General features: G+C 48.4%; 2 protein-coding genes across 6 annotated transcripts in view; one reads left to right on the plus strand and one right to left on the minus strand.

The window, feature by feature from the left end:
* LOC311528578 (E3 ubiquitin-protein ligase TRIM39-like) overlaps window positions 1-21,948 on the plus strand; it is a gene marked incomplete at both ends in the record, with an annotated part of 424,825 nt that overhangs the window by 258,143 nt on the left and 144,734 nt on the right. The window lies entirely within an intron of this gene.
* On the minus strand, window positions 139-21,928 carry LOC311528156 (uncharacterized protein). 5 transcript variants are annotated; one of them, XM_084642848.1, is made up of 4 exons: window positions 21,914-21,928; window positions 19,752-19,955; window positions 3,148-3,261; window positions 139-2,840 (listed from the first exon to the last, which is right to left on the minus strand). In XM_084642848.1, exons 2-4 carry the CDS (start codon window positions 19,888-19,890, stop codon window positions 973-975), a joined length of 2,121 nt encoding a protein of 706 aa, XP_084498974.1. In that variant the 5' UTR covers window positions 19,891-19,955; window positions 21,914-21,928; the 3' UTR covers window positions 139-972. The 5 variants fall into 5 exon arrangements, with proteins under 5 accessions (XP_084498974.1, XP_084498975.1, XP_084498971.1 ...); XM_084642849.1 differs by lacking the exon at window positions 21,914-21,928 and adding an exon at window positions 21,126-21,262 and having other exon boundaries at window positions 139-2,837; XM_084642845.1 differs by lacking the exon at window positions 21,914-21,928 and adding an exon at window positions 21,126-21,262.

The following is a 21,948-nucleotide window of genomic DNA, read 5'->3' on the forward strand; positions in this document are numbered from 1 at the left end:
AACCCCCAGTTTGAGAACCCCTGATCTAGTCCAACCCCTTGCTCAAAGCAGGACCAATCCCCAACTAAATCATCCCAGCCAGGGTTTTGTCAAGCCGGGCCTTAAAAACCTCTAAGAATGCAAAAGGAGGACTTGTGACACCTTAGAGACTAACAAATTTATTTGAGCACAAGCTTTTGTGAGCTACAGCTCACTTCATCGGATGTATGCAGATTCCACCACTTCCCTAGGTAACCCATTCCAGTGCTTCACCACCCTCCTAGTGAAAGAGTTTTTCCAAATATCCAACCTAAAGCTCCCCCAGTTCTAAACAGCTCTGCTCCAGGCAAGTGATTTCATTTTCTGCTTTAATCATTATGCCGTGTCCTCGTTACATGGCCACTCCAGCCACATCTTGTCTGACCCTCTGAGATTTGCGGGAATTGGCAAAAGTGTTGTTTATTTGGCCCACTGCAAGCCAGGATGCTTCTTGGGTTTGTGTTGCCTGTGGATTCTCTTATGTGTTCTGAGGTTTGAGCTGTGACATAAGGCATTTCCCACAACCAGGGTACTTGTAGGGTCTGTCTCTCATGTGTGTTGTGTCATGTGGTTGAATGTGTGAGATCTGACTGAAGCTTTTCCCACAGTCAATACATTCATTGGGTCTTTCTCCACTGTGAAGTCTCTGATGTGTAGTAAGGGCTGAGCTCACAGTGAAGCTTTTCCCATATTCTAGACATTAAAAGAGAGTTTCTTCCCTGTGTGGATTATCCAGAGAGAAACAAAGGCTGACCTGTGACTGAAGGTTTTCCGCAGTCATGGCAGTTAAAGGGCCTCTCTCCTGTGTGGATTCTCTGATGTAATTGGAGGTGTGAGCTCTGGCTGAAGCTTTTCCCACAGATAGGGCAATTATAGGGTTTCTCCCGTGTGGATTCTCTAATGTGATACGAGGTGTGCGTTCTGATGGAAGCTTTTCCCACTCTCATTGCATTTCTAGGGTTTCTCTCCCATGTGGAGTCTCTGATGTTGAATAAGAGCTGCTCTCTCATAGAAACTTTTCCCGCAGACAGGGCAGTTAGAGGGTCTCTCCTCCGTGTGGGTTCTCTGATGTAGGAGAAGGGAATATTTCCGAGTGAAGCTTTTCCCACACCCACTGCATTTGTAGGGTTTCTCTCCCATGTGGAGTCTCTGATGTTCAATAAGAGCTGAGCTCTGATTGAAGCTTTTCCCACAGTCAGAGCAGTTATAGAGTTTCTCCCTTGTGTGGATTCTCTGATGTGATAGGAGGTATGTGTTCCGACAGAAGCTTTTCCCACACTCATTGCATTTGTAGGGTTTCTCTCCCGTGTGGATTCTCTGATGTTGAATAAGGGCTGTTCTCTCATAGAAACTTTTCCCGCAGAGAAGGCAGTTATAGGGTCTCTCTCCTGTGTGGGTTCTCTGATGTAAGAGAAGGGAATACTTCCGAGTGAAGCTTTTCCCACACTCACTGCATTTGTAGGGTTTCTCTCCCATGTAGAGTCCCTGATGTTCAAAAACGGGTGAGCGCTGACCAAAGCTTTTCCCACAGCCAGAGCTGTTATAGGGTTTCTCTCCTGTGTGGATTCTCTGATGTAATAGCAGATGTGAGTTCTGCCTGAAGTTTTTCCCACAGTCAGGGCAGATATAGGGTCTCTCTCCTGTGTGGATTCTCTGATGTGATAGAAATTGTGAATTCTCACGGAAGCTTTTCCCACACTCCAGGCATTCATAGGGTCGCTCTGTTGTGTGGGTTCTCTGATGTCTAATAAGGTGTGCCTTGTTCCTAAAGCTTTTTTCGCACTCAAGACATTCATAGGGTCTCTCTCCTGTGTGGGTTCTCTGATGTGATAGAAGGGCGTTCTTCTGACGGAAGCTTTTCCTGCACTCACTACATTCATAAGGTCTCTCTCCCGTGTGGATTCTGTGATGGAGAATAAGGATTGAGCTGTTCCTGAAGCTTTTCCCACACTCAGCGCAGTTATAGGGCTTCTCTCCGGTGTGGATTCTCTGATGTGATCGAAGGTGTTTCCGACTAATGTTTTTCCCACACTCATTGCATTTGTAGGGTTTCTCCCCTTTGTGGAGTCTCTGGTGTTTAATAAGGGCTGAGCGCTGACCAAAGCTTTTCCCACAGTCAGGGCAGTTATAAGGCTTCTCTCCTGTGTGGATTCTCTGATGCTTGAAAAGGGTTGACCAGTATCTGTAGCTTTTCCCACAGTCAGGGCAGTTATAGGGTTTCTCTCCTGTGTGCGTTCTGTGATGTGATAGGAGGTTTGAGTTCCGACTGAAGCTTTTCCCACACTCATAGCATTTGTAGGGTTTCTCCCCTCTGTGGAGTCTCTGATGTTTAATAAGGAGTGAGCGCTGACCAAAGCTCTTCCCACAGTCAGGGCAGTTATAGGGCTTCTCTCCTGTGTGCAGCGTACGATGCCCACTAAGGGTTGACCTGTGTCTGTAGCTTTTCCCACAGTCTGGACACTTGTAAGGGCTTTCACATGTGTGGATTCTCTGATGTCTAATAAGCTCTGATCTGTACCGGAAGCTTTTCCCACAGTCACTGCACACGTGGGGTCTCTCTCCAGTGGGGATTCTCTGTTGAATAGTTTCCTTGACTTTCTTCTCTCCTCTTCTGCTGTGAGTGGATTTAACCAGTGTCTCCTCTGAGTGGTTTCCCTGCTGACTCTCTGTGCGGCTCTGACTCTCACGGGCTTCTCCCTGCTTGGGACTCTGGGAAACGTTCCCTTCATCTCTTCCCGATACCGTCCCATGTGGTTCCTCTGGATCAGGATCTTTCAGCTGAGGATTCTCCTCCTCGTTCCCACTCACCGTCCCATCACCTGCTGGGACAGAGAGAGAACCCAGACAAGAGTCAGTCCCTGTGCCAGGAGAGAGGGAACCTCAGAAAGGGGAACAGGAAAGGGGGGATCAAATCCAAATAACTGCTGGGGATATTGAACTATCAAGAGCTGAATCCTGCTCCACCCATACCCTTCTCCAGAGGAGAGAGAAACGGATCAATCCTTCCTCCCCACCCCCAAGTATAGATGACGGCCAGGGCTGAAGGGTCAGACAGGCGTGATGAAAATGCATGAGTAACGTCTGCTAAAAGGAGACAACAACTGGTTTCTGAGTCGGATGATTCCTCACCTCTGTGGGGATCGCTTGGGATTTCCCTCTCCTCACAGCCCGGGAGATCGGGGACCCATGGCTCCTTCCCTTCTTCCAGCCAGGAGATGGTCTCTGGTTTGGAAACTGGAAATCCTGGTAAGGTGCAAGGAAACAAATGTTGATCAGGTTCATTCCATATCACTGTTACTGGTTGTACTTCCCTGGTCCAGCACTCTCAGGACCTGACTGGTGATGAACCAGGGAATTTGCTGGACCAAGGTAGGTCAACATCGGCCGGCCCCTCTGCAGCCAACAGGTTCCTGGCCGCCGGGCTTCACTCCTGGCCCTGACCGGGCTCTGCAGCCATCCCCAGCTGTGGTCCCAGCCTGGGGCAGTGAGGGGCGTGGACAGGGTAAGGCTGGGACCACAGCTGGGGGTGGCTGCGGAGCTCTGGGTCGGGGCCAGGAGCGGAGCCCGGCGGCCAGTAACCTGGCGGCTGCAGAGGGGCTGGCAGCTGCCATGGGTGGCTGTAGAGGGGGCTGAGGGGGAACTGGGGCCAGCGGCTGGGACCCCGAGCGGCTGCAGAGGAGCTGGCGGTGGGGACCTGGGGCCACATCTGCGCTTCTGGCTGGGAACTGCCAGCACGCTCCACCTATGCCAGACAACGGATGTTGCCGGACCAGGGAGTGCTGGTTTACAGAGGTACGACCCGTACTACAAAATCCAGCGTCTGAGCAGCAAAACCCAGAGAGGTTCCTTCCCCTCCCCAACCCCACCCTACAGGGACTGGGCTATAAATAGTACAAAGCCCTTGATGCACTGGTCTGGAGCAAGGGTTCCTCCACTCTGCCTAGGGAATGGCCCCAACTTACTCCCCTGGGGAGCTGCGCAGTGTTGCTACCCTCTCTAGGTATGGGGGGGTACAACTATGTCCCCATCACTGACACTCCCCCGCCCCCACGCACATACTCCTATCCCTCCACAATGCCAGCCAGAATGGGAGGAGATCTCTCTGGAGTGGGGACTGTCTCTCACTACATGTCTGGGCAGCAACTGGCTCACTGGGGCTTTGGTCCTTTATTGCCACCTCTCGCTGATGCCTAATTTAAGCTGTGAGGAAATCAAGAGAGGAACCTCCACCCCCGGCCTGGAAAGATGATCACTAGACCCCACCGCAGTGCAGCAAGGAGAGCAAAGAACTTCCTTGTGTAGTGTGTGTGATGTGGCATTTCATATGCTTTATGAAAATATGCTTATGACATGAATATGACATAACTGAAATATAGTTTATGCAAGATGGCTCTTGCAAGGTATCATTGGAAAGGTTATGATTTACTGAATATGATTATCCCATTCGTATGCATGGATCATTTTTGTAGATGAAGTTAGGATACCTGTGTATCTGTTTTTCATATTTGCTGCTTTGGGTCACTTCCACTGCTGACACTTCAGGTACAACAATGGAAAAGCCAGACAGTGCTAATGGACCATCAGCACTGACAATGAATTGTAAAAGAGCTTCCTCTTCCTTTGAATGTGTGGGTCAGCCTGTGAAGAATGGCTACAGGGGCCTTGCAGAAGCATGGGACCACATCACCGGATGCTGGAACCCACCTGGAATTCTGTACTTTTCCATGAGAAGCGGGGGGGTGGGGGGGAGGGGGGAGGAGAGAGGGCAGGGTGGTCAAATTAGGAAACAAAGGACTCCTACCTTATGCAAATCTTATTTAAGGGCCAGGAGTGAGTGTGACATTGCACTCCATATGCTTTATGAAAATATGCTTAGGAATATGATTATGACATAAATGGAATATGCTCTTGTAATATATCACTGAAACAGTTATAATGTACTGAATTTGATTTCCCTATTTGTATGCATGTATCGTTCCTATATCTGAAGTTAGAAATATGAGGTATGAACTTGTATTACTGATGTAGTCATAGCAGGTGAGGGCCGTCAATGGGGCATTAGGAACTTGATGGCTCCCATTTACCAGGACAATTAGCTGCAAATGGCCTTGTTTAACTGCAAGCCTGCCTGTATACATGTGAGCCAGCCTGTGGGTAATGGAGACTGGGGTCTTGCAGGGACATGTGACCATGTCACCTGATACCAGCATCCATCTTAAACCTTGTACTTTTCCATGAGAAGCTGGGTTTTTTTTGTCAAACTGAGACAAAGAACTCCTGCCTTTTGCCAAATCTATATAAGGGGGTGGAGCAGGACAAAGGAGATGGTCAGTCATGAGATAACCCCTGCTTACCACTTAAGATGTCTGCTGGAACTAACAAAGATTGAATCAGGGAAGGACTGGGCCCAGACTAGGAATGAGTCTAGTCTGTAAAAGAAGATTATTGGAACATCTTTGAGGGTGAGATATGACATGCCATCAGTTTCTTAGCGTAACAAGCTTAGCCTTGCGTGTTTGTTTTATTTTAGTTAGTAACTTACTTTGTTCTGTCTCTTATTACTTATAACCACTTAAATCCTACTTTTTATACTTAATAAAATCACTTTTGTTTATTAATAAACCCAGTATAAGTAATTGTTCCCAGGAGGGGCAAACAGATTGTGCATATCGCTCTTTCAGTGCTGAAGAGGGCGAACAATATGAATTTATACTGTATAAAATTTTATACAGTATAAGGCAGATTTTTCTGGGGTTTAGATCCCATTGGGGCTGGGGAGCTGGGCGCTGAAGACAGGTACCTTGCTGAGCTGTTTTCAGTTTAGGTCTGCAGCTTTGGGGGCATGGCCCAGACCCTGGGTCTGTGTTGTAGCAGGCTAGCATGTCTGGCTCAACAAGACAGGGTTCTTCTGGAGGCCCAGGTTGGCAGGGAAAACAGGCTCAGAGGTAATTTCAGCGCATCAGCTGACAGTCCCAAGATGGGCTCTTTGACCAAACCTGTCACAGTGAGGTAATCCTGGTGGTCAGTTCTCCCCTGCTACCCAAACCAAGATGACTGCTGGAAACAATTAAGATGAACATGAGGAAAGAACTGGACCCATCCTGGAAGGGCATCTGGCCTGTGAAGAAGATTATTAGAACGACATTTAGGGTGAGAACTCACGCGTAACCAGTTTCTTTAGTGTATTATGCTTAGTTTGCAAGGTCCGTTTTATTTTCTTAGTAATCTGCCTTGTTCTGTCTGCTACCTCCTTAACTACTTAAAATACACCTGTTATAGTTAATAAATTTATTTCTGGTTTATAATATAACCCAGTTTATGGCGATTTCTAACTGGGGGATGGGGGTGTGGGTGAGAAATTTTGCATAATCTCTTCCACACTGAGAGAAGAGGAGAATTTCATATAATGTGTGGTTTGTACTCCAAAGGGGGAGTGGACATCTGGGTGTTGTGGCAAGTCCCTTAAGCTGAACAGACTCAGAGCAGATCTCTGTCTCTCTGTGCAGCGGGGTGTGGCCCTGCCTGTGTGTGCTTGGCTGGAAGAGGCTGGGTAGACTAGCCCAGCAAGTCCAGGTAAAAGGGGGCCCAGGCTGGCAGAAGAGTCTGACTCAATGGTGTCCCGGTGTCTCAGGTGACATCCCAACCCGCCACAGTGTGATCCTTTGGGGGTTCACTCAGAGCAGTAGGGGGTCCCTGCACAGCCTGCCTCTGTCCTGTGCAGCTTGGCTCAGATCCCTGCCACCTGCAGCAGGCTCACAGAGCAATGGTCTCACCCTGGCTTCCACCAGCCTGGGTACTCCCTGCAAAGGGACCCCAACAGCCCTTCCAGACCTGAGTCTCCCCAAAACCATATCCCTGGCCATGCCCAGGCCCTCCCACTTCACCCTCACAGACGTCATTAAGCTTGTTGCATTCAAGGAGACAGAACACACACCAGCCTGGTAGTTTATCCGAATTCCCACACATCAGTTCAATAGAACAGCACTGAGATGCTTTTCTAGTAAAACCAGAGTAAGTTTATGATGACAGAACGTAGGTTTAAGTGATTTCAAGGAAGCATGAGAGAGCTATGAAATGTTACAAACACAACATGCTTTCTAGTGATTCAAAGTTAACTGTGTCAACTTACAATCATTGTCTAAGCAGGTTTCTCACCTCTAGTAAGTTCCCAGAGATTTCAACCCCTTTTGACCGACAGATCCCCTTTTCTCAGAAGATCAGAGCTCTGGCCTCTCGTATTCCTCTGGTGATGGATGCCAAGATAGCTCTCTGGCTCTGCTCAAATCTCCCAAAGTTCATCGCCCTGTTTCCAGTGGCAGAAAGGATTCCAGGAGTTGCACCCTCCATCCCCTGCCATGATTGTTAAGTGGCATCTCCCCCACTTGGCAGTTTGATGTACTTCCATTCTTTTGAGCCTCACCTGCTTCAGTTTACACTGGAGACACAGTCAAGCTTTTGAAACAATTTTCCTTTGTCTAGGCTGGCTTTATGCACTGAAATATGTTTAAAGAACATATTTCAACACACGTTTATAATTATTTATACAGCACTCCTAGGTACATCACTCACTCATATTGATCATGACCACCAGCTTGTTACCAGGTCACCTAGGATTCCTCACATGACCCCTTTTAGATACAGATTATGACAGCAGTGAGCTGCGGCAATGAGCGTGCTAGGCCTGGTGTGAGTTAGACTATGGGGTTACCTCTGCCGGCTGGCATTGAGGGGCTCCATGGGTCACACATGAGTCATGATGGACTAGCACCAAGGCCATACTCCCATGCTGATCAATGGTCATTCAGCCCTTCCCCATCACCCATGGGACCCTGGCTGACACCACCAGCCTGGTGCTGGTTCCCCTCACACCCTCAGCCTCCTCCATACAGCACAGACCCAGAGAAGGGAACTCTGCAGGAGAAATATCCAGTCTTCTCCCACATGGGCTGAAATGCAGGGGACGCTCCGTCCCAATGAACAACTACACGTCCATCTGTTTAGTCTGCCAGGCACCCCTTTGAGCAAAGTACTTAAATCTCAGAGCTTGAGTCCCATTGACATTATCTGGAGTTAAGCATTTTCTGAGGTGTTTTTCTGAACAGGGAAGATTTTTTGGACCTGGGACCTGAATCCAGAGACAAGACTAACAAGTATCCAGGTAACTTACACACCTGCAGGTACAGAATCAGACATTTGACGTCCAAAAGGACCTTTATTTCATTTAGTCTGACCTCCTACTCAACTCAGGCCAGCTATTTCTGCGTCAAATCGGCATCATCTCGTTAACCTAGAGCAGGGGCTCTCAGCCACTTTCTTTCTGAGTCCCCCCTCAACATGCTATAAAAACTCCTTGGCCCAGTGCCACGCAACTGAGCCAGGACTGGGGAGTAGCAAGCAAGGCTCTTCCCTAGGGCCCTGCGCCACAGGGGGCCCCACAAAGCGAAGCTGCTCAGGCTTCAACTTCTGCCCCAGGTGGCAGGGCTCAGGGCTTCAGCTTTCTGTCCTGGGCCCCAGCAAGTCTAACACTGGCTCTGTTTGGCGAACCCCCTGAAACCTGTTCGCCCATTCAGCTAGACCCCATTGTAACAAAGAGATCTCCAGATCTGATTTACATTTCTCAAGCGACGGAAAATCCACCTGGTCCCTGAGGAAGACGTTTCAGTGGTTAATTCACATCACTGTTCTGTATTTACACTTCATCTCTAGCTTGAACTGATCAAGCTTCAGCTTCCAACCATAGCAGCTTCTTTTCCTTTTATTTGCTAGACTGAAGACCCCTGTCCTATTTCCCATGTTAACCTTTGTGTACCAGGATCAAGTCATAAGAACATATGAATGGCCATACTGGGCAAGACCAAAGGTCCATCTAGCCCAATATTCTGTCTACCAACAGTGGCCAATGCCAGGTGCCCCAGAGGGAGTGAACCTAACAGGTAATGATCTAGTGATCTCTCTCCTGCCATCCATCTCCACTCTCTGACAAACAGAGGCTAGGGACACCATTCCTTGCCCATCCTGGCTAATAGCCATTAATGGACTTAACCTCCATGAATTTATCCAGTTCTCTCTATAGTCCTAGCCTTCACAACCTCCCCAGGCAAGGAGTTCCACAGGTTGACTGTGCGCTGTGTGAAGAAGAACTTCCTTTTATTTGTTTTAAACCTGCTACCCATTAATTTCATTTGGAGGCCCCTAGTTCTTATATTATGGGAACAAGCAAATAACTTTTCCTTATTCACTTTCTCCACACCACTCAAGATTTTATATACCTCCATCATATCCCCCCTTAGTCTCCTCTTTTCCAAGATGAAAAGTCCTAGCCTCTTTAATCTCTCCTCATATGGGACCTGTTCCAAACCCCTAATCGTTTTAGTTGCCCTTTTCTGAACCTTTTCTAATGCCAGTGTATCTTTTTTGAGATGAGGGGACCACATCTATACGCAGTATTCAAGATGTGGGCGTACCGTGGATTTATATAAGAGCAATAAGATATTCTCCATCTTATTCTCTATCCCTTTTTTAATGATTCCTAACATCCCGTTTGCTTTTTGGACTGCCGCTGTACGCTGCGTGGACGTCTTCAGAGAACTATCCACAATGACTCCAAGATCTTTCTATTGATTTGTTGTAGCTAAATTAGACCCCATCATATTGTATGTATAGTTGGGGTTATTTTTTCCAATGTGCATTACTTTACATTTATCCACATTAAATTTCATTTGCCATTTTGTTGCCCAATCACTTAGTTTTGTGAGATCTTTTTGAACTTCTTCACAGTCTGCTTTGGTCTTGACTATCTTGAGCAGTTTAGTATCATCTGCAAACTTTGCCACCTCACTGTTTACCCGTTTCTCCAGATCATTTATGAATAAGTTGAATAGGATTGGTCCTAGGACTGACCCTTGGGGGAACACCACTAGTTACCCCTCTCCATTCTGAAAATTTACTATTTATTCCTACCCTTTGTTCCCTGTCTTTTAACCAGTTCTCAATCCATGAAAGGTTCTTCCTTCTTATCCTATGACAACCTAATTTACATAAGAGTCTTTGGTGAGGGACCTTGTCAAAGGCTTTCTGGAAATCTAAGTACACTATGTCCACTGGATCCCCCTTGTCCACATGTTTGTCGACCCCTTCAAAGAACTCTAATAGATTAGTAAGACATGATCTCCCTTTACAGAAACCATGTTGTCTTTTGTGCAACAATTTATTTTCTTCTATGTGTCTGACAATTTTATTCTTTACTATTGTTTCAACTAATTTGCCCGGTACTGACGTTAGACTTACCGGTCTGTAATTGCCAGGATCACCTCTAGAGCCCTTCTTAAATATTGGCATTACATTAGCTATCTCCCAGTCATTGGGTACAGTAGCTGATTTAAAGGACAGGTTACAAACCATAGTTAATAGTTCCGCAATTTCACATTTGAGTTCTTTCAGAACTCTTGGGCGAATGCCATCTGGTCCTGGTGACTTGTTACTGTTAAGTTTCTCAATTAATTCCAAAACCTCCTCTAGTGACACTTCAATCTGTGACAATTCCTCAGATTTGTCACCTACAAAAGACAGCTCAGATTTGGGAATCTCCCTAACATCCTTAGCCGTGAAGACTGAAGCAAAGAATTCTTTTAGTTTCTCTGCGATGACTTTATCGTCTTTAAGTGCTCCTTTTGTATCTCAATCATCCAGAGGCCCCACTGGTTGCTTAGCAGGCTTCCTGCTTCTGATGTACTTAAAAAACATTTAAAGTATTTGAAGTATAGAGAAATTTTGTCTCTGCATTTTGTCCTGAGGTGACATGTACCCAGTCAATATGGAGATAACTGAAATCCCCCACTATTATTGAGTTCTTTATTTTGATAACCTCTCTAATCTCCCTTAGCATTTCATCGTCACTATCACTGTCCTGGTCAGGTGGTCGATAATACATCCCTACTGTTATATTCTTATTAGAGCCTGGAATTACTATCCATAGAGATTCTATGGAACATGTGGATTTGTCATAACCATACAGCTAAAGATAGCCTAGAATTCCTCCTTTCCTATAAGGGGTTAAGAAGCTCAAATAACCTGGTTGGCACCTGACCAAAAGGACCAATGGGGAAAGAAGATACTTTCAAATCTGCGGGGAGGCTTTGTTTGTGTGTTCTCTGGGGAAATCAGGTCAAAAACTCCTTCTCCTATAAACCATCCTGTACAAGTCTCTGATATTACAAAAAGAGTAAGTAAATAAGGGAAGGAGCATTAGATTACCTTTTGTTTTCAACCTGTGAATTTTCCCTTTGTTAGAGGGAGGTTTATCCCTGTTTTTTTTTCTCTGTAACTTTGAAACTAAAGCTAGAGGGAGTTCTTCTGTGTTTTTGAATCTCTTGTTATTCTGTAAAGTATTTACCATCCTGATTTTACAGAGATGATTCTTTTACCTTTTCTTTAAATAAAATTCTTCTTTTAAGAACCTGATTGATTTTTCATTGTTCTTAAGATCCAAGGGTTTGGGTCTGTGTTCACCTGTACCAATTGGTGAGGATATTATTCTCAAGCCTCCCCAGGAAAGGGGGTGTAGGGCTTGGGGGAATAGGACTCCAAGTGCTCCTTTCCCTGATTCTTTGTCTGAATCACTTGGTGGCACCAGCATACTGTTCAAGGACAAGGTGGAATTTGTGCCTTGGGGAAGTTTTTAACCTAAGCTGGTAAAAATAAGCTTAGGGGGGTCTTTCATGTGGGTCCCCACATCTGTATCCCAGAGTTCAGAGTGGGGAAGGAACCCTGACAGGATTCATTTAAGATTTTTATTTCATTTGATTCTACATTTTCTTTCACATATAGTGCCACTCCCACCCCCGCACGACCTGTTCTGTCCTTCTGATATATTTAGTACCCCGGAATGATTGTGTCCCATTGAAGAAGGATGTGGATAAATTGGAGAGAGTCCAGCGAAGGGCAACAAAAATGATTAGGGGACTGGAACACATGAGTTATGAGGAGAGGCTGAGGGAGCTGGGATTGTTTAGCCTGCAGAAGAGAAGAATGAGGGGGGATTTGATAGCTGCTTTCAACTACCTGAAAGGGGGTTCCAAAGAGGATGGCTCTAGACTGTTCTCAATGGTAGCAGATGACAGGACAAGGAGTAATGGTCTCAAGTTGCAGTGGGGGAGGTTTAGGTTGGATATTAGGAAAAACTTTTTTATTAGGAGGGAGGTGAAGCACTGGAATGGGTTATCTAGGGAGGTAGTGGAATCTCCTTCCTTAGAGGTTTTTAAGGTCAGGCTTGACAAACCCCTGGCTGGGATGATTTAGCTGGGAATTGGTCCTGCTTTGAGCAGGGGGTTGGACTAGATGACCTTCTGGGGTCCCTTCCAACCCTGATATTCTATGATTCTATGATTTTCCTCACTCCACCAGGTTTCTGTGATGCCTATTATATCAATATTCTCCTTTAACACGAGGCACTCTAGTTCACCCATCTTATTATTTAGACTTCTACCATTTGTGTACAAGCACTTTAAAAACTTGTCACTGTTCATTTGTCTGCTCTTTTCTGATGTGAATGTTTCTTGTCTGATCTGGCCCATACTTTATCCTCTTCCAGCCTCTCCTCCTGACTAAAACCTAGAGAATCTCTATCAATAGACTCTCTGAGAAGAGACGTCTCTGTCCGATCCACGTGTGCCTCTGCAGTGATCGGCTTTCCCCCATCTCTTAGTTTAAAAACGGCTCTGCAACCTTTTTAATGTTAAGTGCCAGCAGTCTGGATCCACTTTGGTTTAGGTGGAGCCCATCCTTCCTGTATAGGCTCCCCCATCCCAAAAGTTTCCCCAGTTGCTAATAAATCTAAACCCTCCTCTCTACACCATCATCTCATCCACGCATTGAGACTCCGAAGCTCTGCCTGCCCACCTGGCCCTGTGCCTGGAACTGGAAGCATTTCTGAGAATGCCACCCTAGAGGTCCTGGATTTCACTCTCTTTCCTAGCAGCCTAAATTTGTCCTCCAGGACGTCTCTCCTACCCTTCCCTTCGTCATTGGTACCTACACGTACCACGACCACCGGCTCCTCCCCAGCACTACGCATAAGTTTATCTAGATGCCTCGAGAGATCCGCAACCTTCGCACCAGGCAGGCAAGTCACCATACGATTCTCCCGGTCATCACAAACCCAGCTGTCCTTGTCTCTAATGATCGAATCTCCCATTACTAACACCTGCCTTTTCCTAATGACTGGAGTTTCCTCCCCCGGAGCGGTAACCTCAGTGTGAGAGGATACCCCAACATCATCTGGAAGGAGGGTCCTCACTATGGGAAGGTTTCCCTCTGTTTCCGTTGACTGCTCTCCTTCTCTGGGTCTTTCATCCTCCTCAACAGCGCAGGGGCTGTCTGACCGACGGTGGGACAAATCTACGGTGTCCCAGAAAGCCTCATCAACATACCTCTCTGCCTCCCTTAGCTCCTCCAGTTCCTCCACCCTGGCCTCTAAAGCCTGTACGCGATCTCTGAGGGCCAGGAGCTCCTTGCACCAAAAGCACACATATGCCACCTGCCCACAGGGCAGGTAATCATGCATGCTACACTGAGTGCAATAAACAGGATAGCCCCCACTCTGCTGCTGGACTTCTGCCTGCATTTTCTCCTACAGCTACCTAGGTTAATGATAGGGTTTTTGTTTAAATCAAGAAGTTTTCATTATAGTTTAGTTAAAAGGTTTTAAAGAATGGCAAGTGTATCTCGCCCCCTTCCCACTCCCCTGCCAAAGTCCCTCTCGAAACTCCCCTGGTCGCTTGCTCACTGCTTTATAGCAGTGATAGCCTCCTTGATAGCCTGGCCCCCTAACTAAGTCTCAGCCACTGAACAGAAACTTCTAGATTTCAAACCTTATTTAGAAGCTCACAGCTTCCAAATGCTGGCCACAGCACACAGTCCTTCAAACAAACAAACAGACAGACAGACAGACAAAACACAAGCTCAGCACACAGCAAGTAACCCCCAAACACAAACACACACTACAGACAGCCACTTACTCCAAGGGTCCCGTATTTGCTCCTCCTTCACCTGGAAAACTCCCTCTCGAAACTCCGTTAGCGGTCCCTGTTCGCAAAACATCCCCTGGCAAAGAGTTCCACGAGTTGACTGTGCGTTGTGTGAAAAAATACTTCCTTTTATTTCTTTTTAAACCTTCTGCCTATTAATTTCATTTGGTCACCCATAGTTCTTGTGTTATGAGAAGCAGTAAACAACACTTCCTTATCTACTTTCTCTACACCAGTAATGATTTTATAGACCTCAATCATATCTCCCCTTAGCCGTCTCTTTTCCAAGTTGAAAAGCCCTGGTCTCATTAATCTCATATGAGAGCAATTCCATACCCCTAATCATTTTTCTTGCCCTTTTCTGAACCTTTTCCAATTCCAATATATCTTTTTTGAAATGGGGCGAACACATCTGCACACAGTATTCAAGATGTGGGAGTACCATGGATTTATATAGAGGCAAGATGATATTTTCTGTCCTATTATCTATCCCTTTCTTAATTGTTCCCAGCATTCTGTTTGCTTTTTTGACTGCCGCTGCACATTGAGTGGATGATTTCAGAGATCTATCCACAATAACTCCAAGGTCTCTTTCTTGAGTGGTAACAGCTAATTTCGACCCCATCATTTTATATGTATAGTTGGGATTATGCTTTCCAATGTGCATTACTTTGCATTTATCAACATTAAATTTCATCTGCTATTTTGTTGTCCAGTCACCCAGTTTTGAGAGATCCTTTTGTAGCTCTTCACAGTCTGCCTGGGTCTTAACTAGGGTGACCAGATGTCTCGATTTTATAGGGACAGTCCTGATTTTTGGGTCTTTTTCTTATATAGGCTCCTATTACCCCCCACCCCTGTCCCAATTTTTCACGCTTGCTGACTGGTCACCCTAGTCTTAACTATCTTTACTAATTTTGTATCATCTGCAAATTTTGCCACCTCATTGTTTACCCCTTTTTCCAGATAATGTATGAACATGTTCAATAGGACTGCTCAGAACTCAACCTTCTCTTTGTTGAGATAAATAGATTGAGCTCATTAAGTCTCTCACTATAAAGTGCCCTCAGAATTTCTTTAAAAAGATGAAAATGTCTAACTCCAAAGGTCTTACATCCAACACAGGGGAACTCTACGGCAGACTTCATCTCCATAGAGAAAGAGGAACTGGAAACAGAACAACAGAAATGTAAGGCTGGCAGTGACCTCAGGAGGTCATCTAGTCCAGCCCCCCGCACTCTCCCCCCATGCTTAATGAGGATTAAGCAAACTTCACCATTAATAACAGGTCTCTCTCAACTCCTCTTTAAAACCTCCAGTGATTCCACAACCTCCCCACACCACATTCTCCAGTGACAATATATCCATTAGCATTAGAAAGTTTTTCCTAATATCTCACTGAAATCTCCACTGCTTCATACCTTTTTGTCCTGCCCCTTGGTGAACATATGATACAATTCATCACCCTTCTCTATTTAAAGGCCTGTTACATACTTGAGGTCTGTTATCATGTGCCCCTACAGCCTTCTCTCTTATAGACTAAACCTGCCCAGTTCCTTCAACATTGCAAAAATTACCACAGTATAAGGATTTTACCCACCACCTACAGAAAAAGAAAAAAAAAATCTGTAATCGATCAACGTTTCATTAAACTCCTCTGTCGTAGCGTTATTATGAGCAAATAGCCTAACTCACGGTACACAGACATTTTGAAAAAGAGATGTTAAAGTATATGAAAGAGTTCACTCCTTCTTTGGTGATACTGCAGAATTCCATTATTTATTTATTTTATTTGCAGTGCAATTTATTAACACCTTTCAGTTACAAAGGAGAATTTAATCCAAAGGTAATGCTCAAACATGGCAATGCAGCTCACTCCGCATTGCTCAGATTGCATTTGTTATGTGGAAATGGAACCAACTCTAAACCAAGAATATATCTATATCTATACACACATAAACAGACACACACTTTAGAAAGGTTTCAGAGTAGCAGCCGTGTTAGTCTGTATTCACAAAAAGAAAAGGAGTACTTGTGGCACCTTAGAGACTACCAAATTTATTTGAACATAAGCTTTTGTGAGCTACAGCTCACTTCAGTTTCACAAAGCTACAAACAACTATGTGGCAAATCTGCTGGGAGAATGAACTTATAACAGACAAATGCAAATGCGTGTGTAGAACTGTTCAATAACATTTCAGTAGATTTTCAAAAAAGCCACAATTCTGCAAAGAAGAAGGAAGGACATATTGTATAGTAAATTAACCAACAACCACCAGCTAAATGGGAAACAAAAGCATATATATATTAGAAATTGGGAATTGTAGAAAATTGATAAGGGAAGCAAAGTGACACAAAGAAAACTCTCTAGTCTGCAGAATAAAGGAGCATAAGAAGGAACTTTTAAAAGTACATTACTATATGGAAAGGGTAGAATGATAATGCAGAAAAAAGGAGACGGGGTCAATAAATACTAAATTAACCTGGTATCCTTTTTTGATGAGATTACATGTTTGATTGATAAATAGAGTATGTTAATGTAATACAGTTAGTGTTTATTTACTGTACTCCCAATTGGAGTTGGACAGTTCAATATAGTTAAAATCCGGTCCTCAGACATTTGACTTGGTAGCTCATGCCATTTTGATTAACAAATCTAGAAAAAACAAAATTAACAAAACTAGAATGATACAAAACAAATGTGGCACACATTAAAGGGGCTAACTGATAGGTCTAAATATGTAATTGCAAACTAGGGTTGTGCTCACAATTAAAGAAGGGTGCTGAAAAATTAGAGAGAGGCCTCAAAGAAGAGCCACAAGAATTATAAAAGGATCGGAAAACGGCCTATAAAGGAGCTCAACCTATCTAGCCTATCAAAAAAAAAAGATTAAGGGATGACTTGATAACAATCTAAAAGTCCCTACACAGGGAACAGAAATTAAAACAATAGATCGTGCTTCATTCCAGCAGACAAAAGTACAACAAGAGCCAATGGCTGAAAGTAAAAGCTAGAGATATTAAAATTTGAAATAAGTTGTAAAGTTCACGGTGAGGCTAACTGACCATTGGACAAAACTTACCCAGGGCTCTGGTGGTTTCTCCATCACTGAAAATTTTTATATCAAGAATGGAGTTTTATTCCAAAAGAATCACCTTGTTTAAACAGGAATTAATTCAGGTAACTCCTATTGACCTGTGTAACAGAGGAGGCCAGACAAGATTATCACAATGATCCGATTAGGCCTTAAAAACTATGAAACTATAAAGCAGGTTATCTAGTCCTCTAATCATTCTTGTAGCTCATTTCTAAACCCGTGCTAATTTGTCAACATCCTTTCTGCAGTGTGAACATGAGGACTAGACGCAGTTCCCACTAATGGTCTAATTAATGCCATATGACAAACTAATGAGGTGCCCCTCATTACTGCTACTTCATAGTCCTCTGTTTAGCTTCCCCAGGATCACATTAACTCTCTTAGCTACAGCATCACACTGGATGCTCATATTCAGATGGCTTCCACCACAACCCTTTGGTCCTTTCCAGAGCCACAGATTCCCAAAAGCTCCTCGTAGCAGGGGACAGAGACACTGTCTGACATGGTGATAAACCAGGCTCATGGTGCTGGAGACAGTGACAACCTTACAGACAATTCCTCAGACACAGCAGCACAAAACCTCCCCATAGGTCTGTCCAGCTCATTTCCTTCCAGGAAATCTCTGCTCCCACAGCGCAGCCAGCTACACCCTGGACTGGGCACGGATGTCAAACGCCAGAACTGCCCTTTATAGCCACTTGAGCTACTCTGTGCACCACAGCCCCAGAGACCCGGAGTAACTTCTCCGCTCACAGCTTTACTCCAACGCAGACACAAAACCCTGTAAATCTGTTCCGTTCCCATCATGCTTCACTGCTGGAAATTCGTGAACCTCAAACAATGGCAGCATTGACTGAATGCAAACTCCACACAGCCACCAGGAGCAAAAGAATTAGCCAGGCATGACAATCAGTTCCCCACTGCTGCTGTCCACCGCCTGGCACTGCGGAGCCCCTCCATACAGACCTCTGCAGTCCTGGGGCTTCTGCAGCCCCTAAGGCAGGGAGGGAGAAGAGAAGAGCATTGACGATGAGGAACCCCAGCAAAGACAGAAAGTTTGGCACAAGAAATTCTTATTACCCTTTGCCACTGCAGGAAGGAAAGAGAGTAACAACTACAGCAGCAGCTGGAATCCCCAGCTGGAATAAGGGCCCCTTTGTGCTGTCAGTGGTACTTATCTGTCTGTCCTTGTACCATTAGCACAGGGTCCGAGGACTACAAGACACCAAACAGAGATCTCTGGCACAGAGGGAGCTGGAGCCGGAGATCACCCACAGCCCACACCTGCAGCTGAGACTCCAAGGCAGAGCGAGACGCCTCCCTGCAGACGGGATTTAGGTGTTTCTTTCAGAGAGAGGGGCAGGGCTAAGCAAACACCCCTCTGTTGGGCATCTCTAGCTGGCGAGGTTAGGGGAGGAGCCACCTAGGCTGCTGGCTGTTGTGAATCCCATCCAGGTGTGCCATCTCTCCTCACTACAGGGAGCGCAGGCTCATAATGCAGGCTTTGTGAGTCCCAGCAGCTAGACCTGGCAACACTCAGTGTCACCACAGCTAAGTTTCTCTCTGAATCTAGCCCCAGGTTATTAGCATAAGGTCAGGCACGATGTTGGGGCAGAGCAGGGAATTGAACTCGGGTCTCCAGAGCATCAGGTCAGTGCCCCAACCACTGGGTCACCCTTCCTCTGACAGCAGGCCCCCAACATTCACATAGTGAGACACAGTCCCTGCCCCAAAGGGCTTTCGCTGTCAAGAGACGAGCCAGACAAAGGGCAGAGTCTCCACTTCACAGAGGGGAAACTGAGGCCCAGAGAGATCACAGCTGGGACTTTCAAAGCAGCATAATGGGAGAGGTGTGCAAGTCACCTCCCTCTGGACCCTCTGAAACCAGCCTAAGTGACTGCCAAGAGCCCAGACAGGGAGTCTGTGGCACAACCAGGGATCTACCCGTCTCCTGAGTCCCAGCCTGGTTCCTGACACAGGAGAGCAGCCTTCCTCTCTTGTGTCTGTGCAGAGAACAGCCCCCACAATTCTTCTGCATCACTCTGGTCGCACACCTCGCTGCTTGTGCAGACCAAGCTCACTGCACACACCGGAGACTCCTTCCACCCCGTCACCCCCTTCCAGGGTTTGTGTTGTGTGCCCCTTTCCCTCCCCCTCCCATAGCAGGGCTCCTCATTCTACTCCATAGCAAAGACTCTATGTGTCCCCATTTCCCCCTCTCCCCACCCCCGCTGCCCCCTATTGCCTATACGCCATCTCTCCCCTCCAGTGCGCCCTTCATCTCCCCCCACTCTCAAGTCATCTCTCCCCTGTCAGGGATTCTCTGTGCCCCCTATTACCCCTCCCCCTAACTCCCATTCCCCTCCACCTACCACTTGCCTTCCTGCATCTGTCCCCATCCCTCACCCCCAAATAAATTTCCATTTCTCCCCACAATAATCAGCTTATGGCCACTGAGGTACAGAACATTCCCTGACCCAGGGACAGTATCTTACACAAAGGGGCTGCAAATTACATGGCCTGATCCCCCTGAATTCCGGGGGGCCAGTGAAGATTCCTGCACAGACTCTGACCCAGATGCTTCTCACACCCCGGGGACAGGAATCCTTACCCAGCCAGGTCACGGCCTCATAGTTCTCCCGCATGACGTCCCTGTACAGGGCCCTCTGAGCCGGGTCCAGCAGGGCCCATTCCTCCTCCGTGAAACACACAGCCACCTCCTGGAAGGTCACCGGGTCCGCCGCAGCCATTTCCCTTCCCGCGCACCTGGCAGGATGGGACCATCACCAGCGAAACGGGGACGTGATCCTGCAGCCTGGCAGGGTGAGAAGGGAAACCGGAGGTTTCAGAAGCGGCTTGTGTCCAGTGAGACCCTCCATTTCTCCCAGACTCTTCCCCTGCGGACGGACGGTCCAGACTCCGCGGTCCCACGGAAACGGCTCAGTTCAGACTTGTGAAAAAGTGCTGAGGCTGCCGGACCGGGGTCTGGGTCCGGGTCTGGGTCTGAGAACCCGGCTTGTCTCGCCCCGGGGTCCGGGTCCGAGAACCCGGCTTGTCCCGCCCCGGGGTCCGGGTCCGAGAGCCCGGCTTGTCCCGCCCCGGGGTCCGGGTCCGGGTCTGGGTCTGGGTCTGAGAACCCGGCTTGTCCCGCCCCGGGGTCCGGGTCCGGGTCCGAGAGCCCGGCTTGTCCCGCCCGGGGGTCCGGGTCCGGGTCCGAGAGCCCGGCTTGTCCCGCCCCGGGGTCCGGGTCCGGGTCCGAGAGCCCGGCTTGTCCCGCCCCGGGGTCCGGGTCCGGGTCCGAGAGCCCGGCTTGTCCCGCCCGGGGGTCCGGGTCCGGGTCCGAGAGCCCGGCTTGTCCCGCCCCGGGGTCCGGGTCCGGGTCCGAGAGCCCGGCTTGTCCCGCCCCGGGGTCCGGGTCCGGGTCCGGGTCCGAGAGCCCGGCTTGTCCCGCCCGGGGGTCCGGGTCCGGGTCCGAGAGCCCGGCTTGTCCCGCCCCGGGAGGCTCGTGGTAGAATGCAGAGCCGACGGCACTAAAGTTGCTGGGACGGAAAAGAGATTTTTTTAATTAGAAAAATATTACCCCCCCCCCCAAACCGCTGCTGTTTTGTACGTGCCTCCCACCTTCCCAGCATGCCTCCCGGGACAGAGGAGTCCAGCCCGAAGGATGCACACCGGGCTGCCTCCACCGGAGATGCAGCTGGGGACCTGGACGGGGGGAGAAGCCCATTCAACAGGCCCCTGCAGACGGAAACGCTGCAGCGGACACTGCCCGGCAGGGACGGAGCAGGACCGAGGAGCCGCTCCGGGCGACCCCGGGCAGCGCGTCCCCCCAGCAGCGGGGACCGGGCAGAGGCAGGACCTGGCTTTTCCTCTCCCCGCCCCCAGGCCAGGCACTGCCCCGCGGCGGGGGGCTGCAGGGAATGGGGGGGAGCGGAGCCGGGAACCTCCCCCCCCCCTCATGGCTCCCGCTGCCTCCGCCCCTCACCTGCGGGCTCCGGGTGGGGGCTGGGGCGGGCAGAGCCCGGGGCTGGTCCCCCCGGCCGTGCCCAGAGGGGGGGGGGGTCCGTGCCGGGCTCTCCCGCACCCCCCGCGGGGTCCAGCAGCGGCTCCGCCCGGCAGTGAGCCCAGCCCACAATGGAGGCAGCCGCGGGCTCCGTGTCCCGTGGAAACGGGTCCCTGGGCAGGAAGTGAATCGGATTCACTGCCGCGTTCAGCCCGGCCCCGCAACCCCGCTGCTGGCCCCGCCCGTGTCCCGCAACCCCCCTGCTGCTGCTGGCCCGGCCCAGGCCCGTCTCCTCGCGGGGACCCCCCGCGCCCCCCAAAGGTGAGCGAGACTCGGCCCCCGCCTGCCGCGGGGAGAAACCCGCCTGCCGGGGGGGCGGGTTATGGGGCCCCGGGGGGGGGCGGCGGCGGGTTATGGGGCCCCGGGACGGACCCCTCCACAGTCTCTGGTTAAACTGCCCCACGGCTAGAGCCCTGACTTGGACTTCGGGAGAGGGCTGCTGGGGTCTGAGCTCCGCTCCAGCCTGGGTGCGACGCTGGGCCATTCACTGGGCCCGGGCCGCAAAGGTATTTCGGCTCCTATGGGGGTGGCCAGGTAGCAAGTGTGAAAAATCGGGACAGAGTGTGTGTGCGAGGGGCGTAATAGGCACCTGTATCAGAAAAAGCCCGGACTGTCGGGACTGTCCCTATAAAATCCCACCCTCCGGGATTATTGTCCCCTGATTTCAGTGGGTGATTAGATATTTTTGTGGACCTGGGCAGGCTGCAGACCTGTTTTTTTAAATGCGACTGGGCCCCGCTCGGCT

This window comes from Lepidochelys olivacea (genome assembly GCF_965140295.1).
Source record: "Lepidochelys olivacea isolate rLepOli2 genome assembly, chromosome: 11".
NCBI classification, from domain to species: domain Eukaryota; kingdom Metazoa; phylum Chordata; order Testudines; family Cheloniidae; genus Lepidochelys; species Lepidochelys olivacea.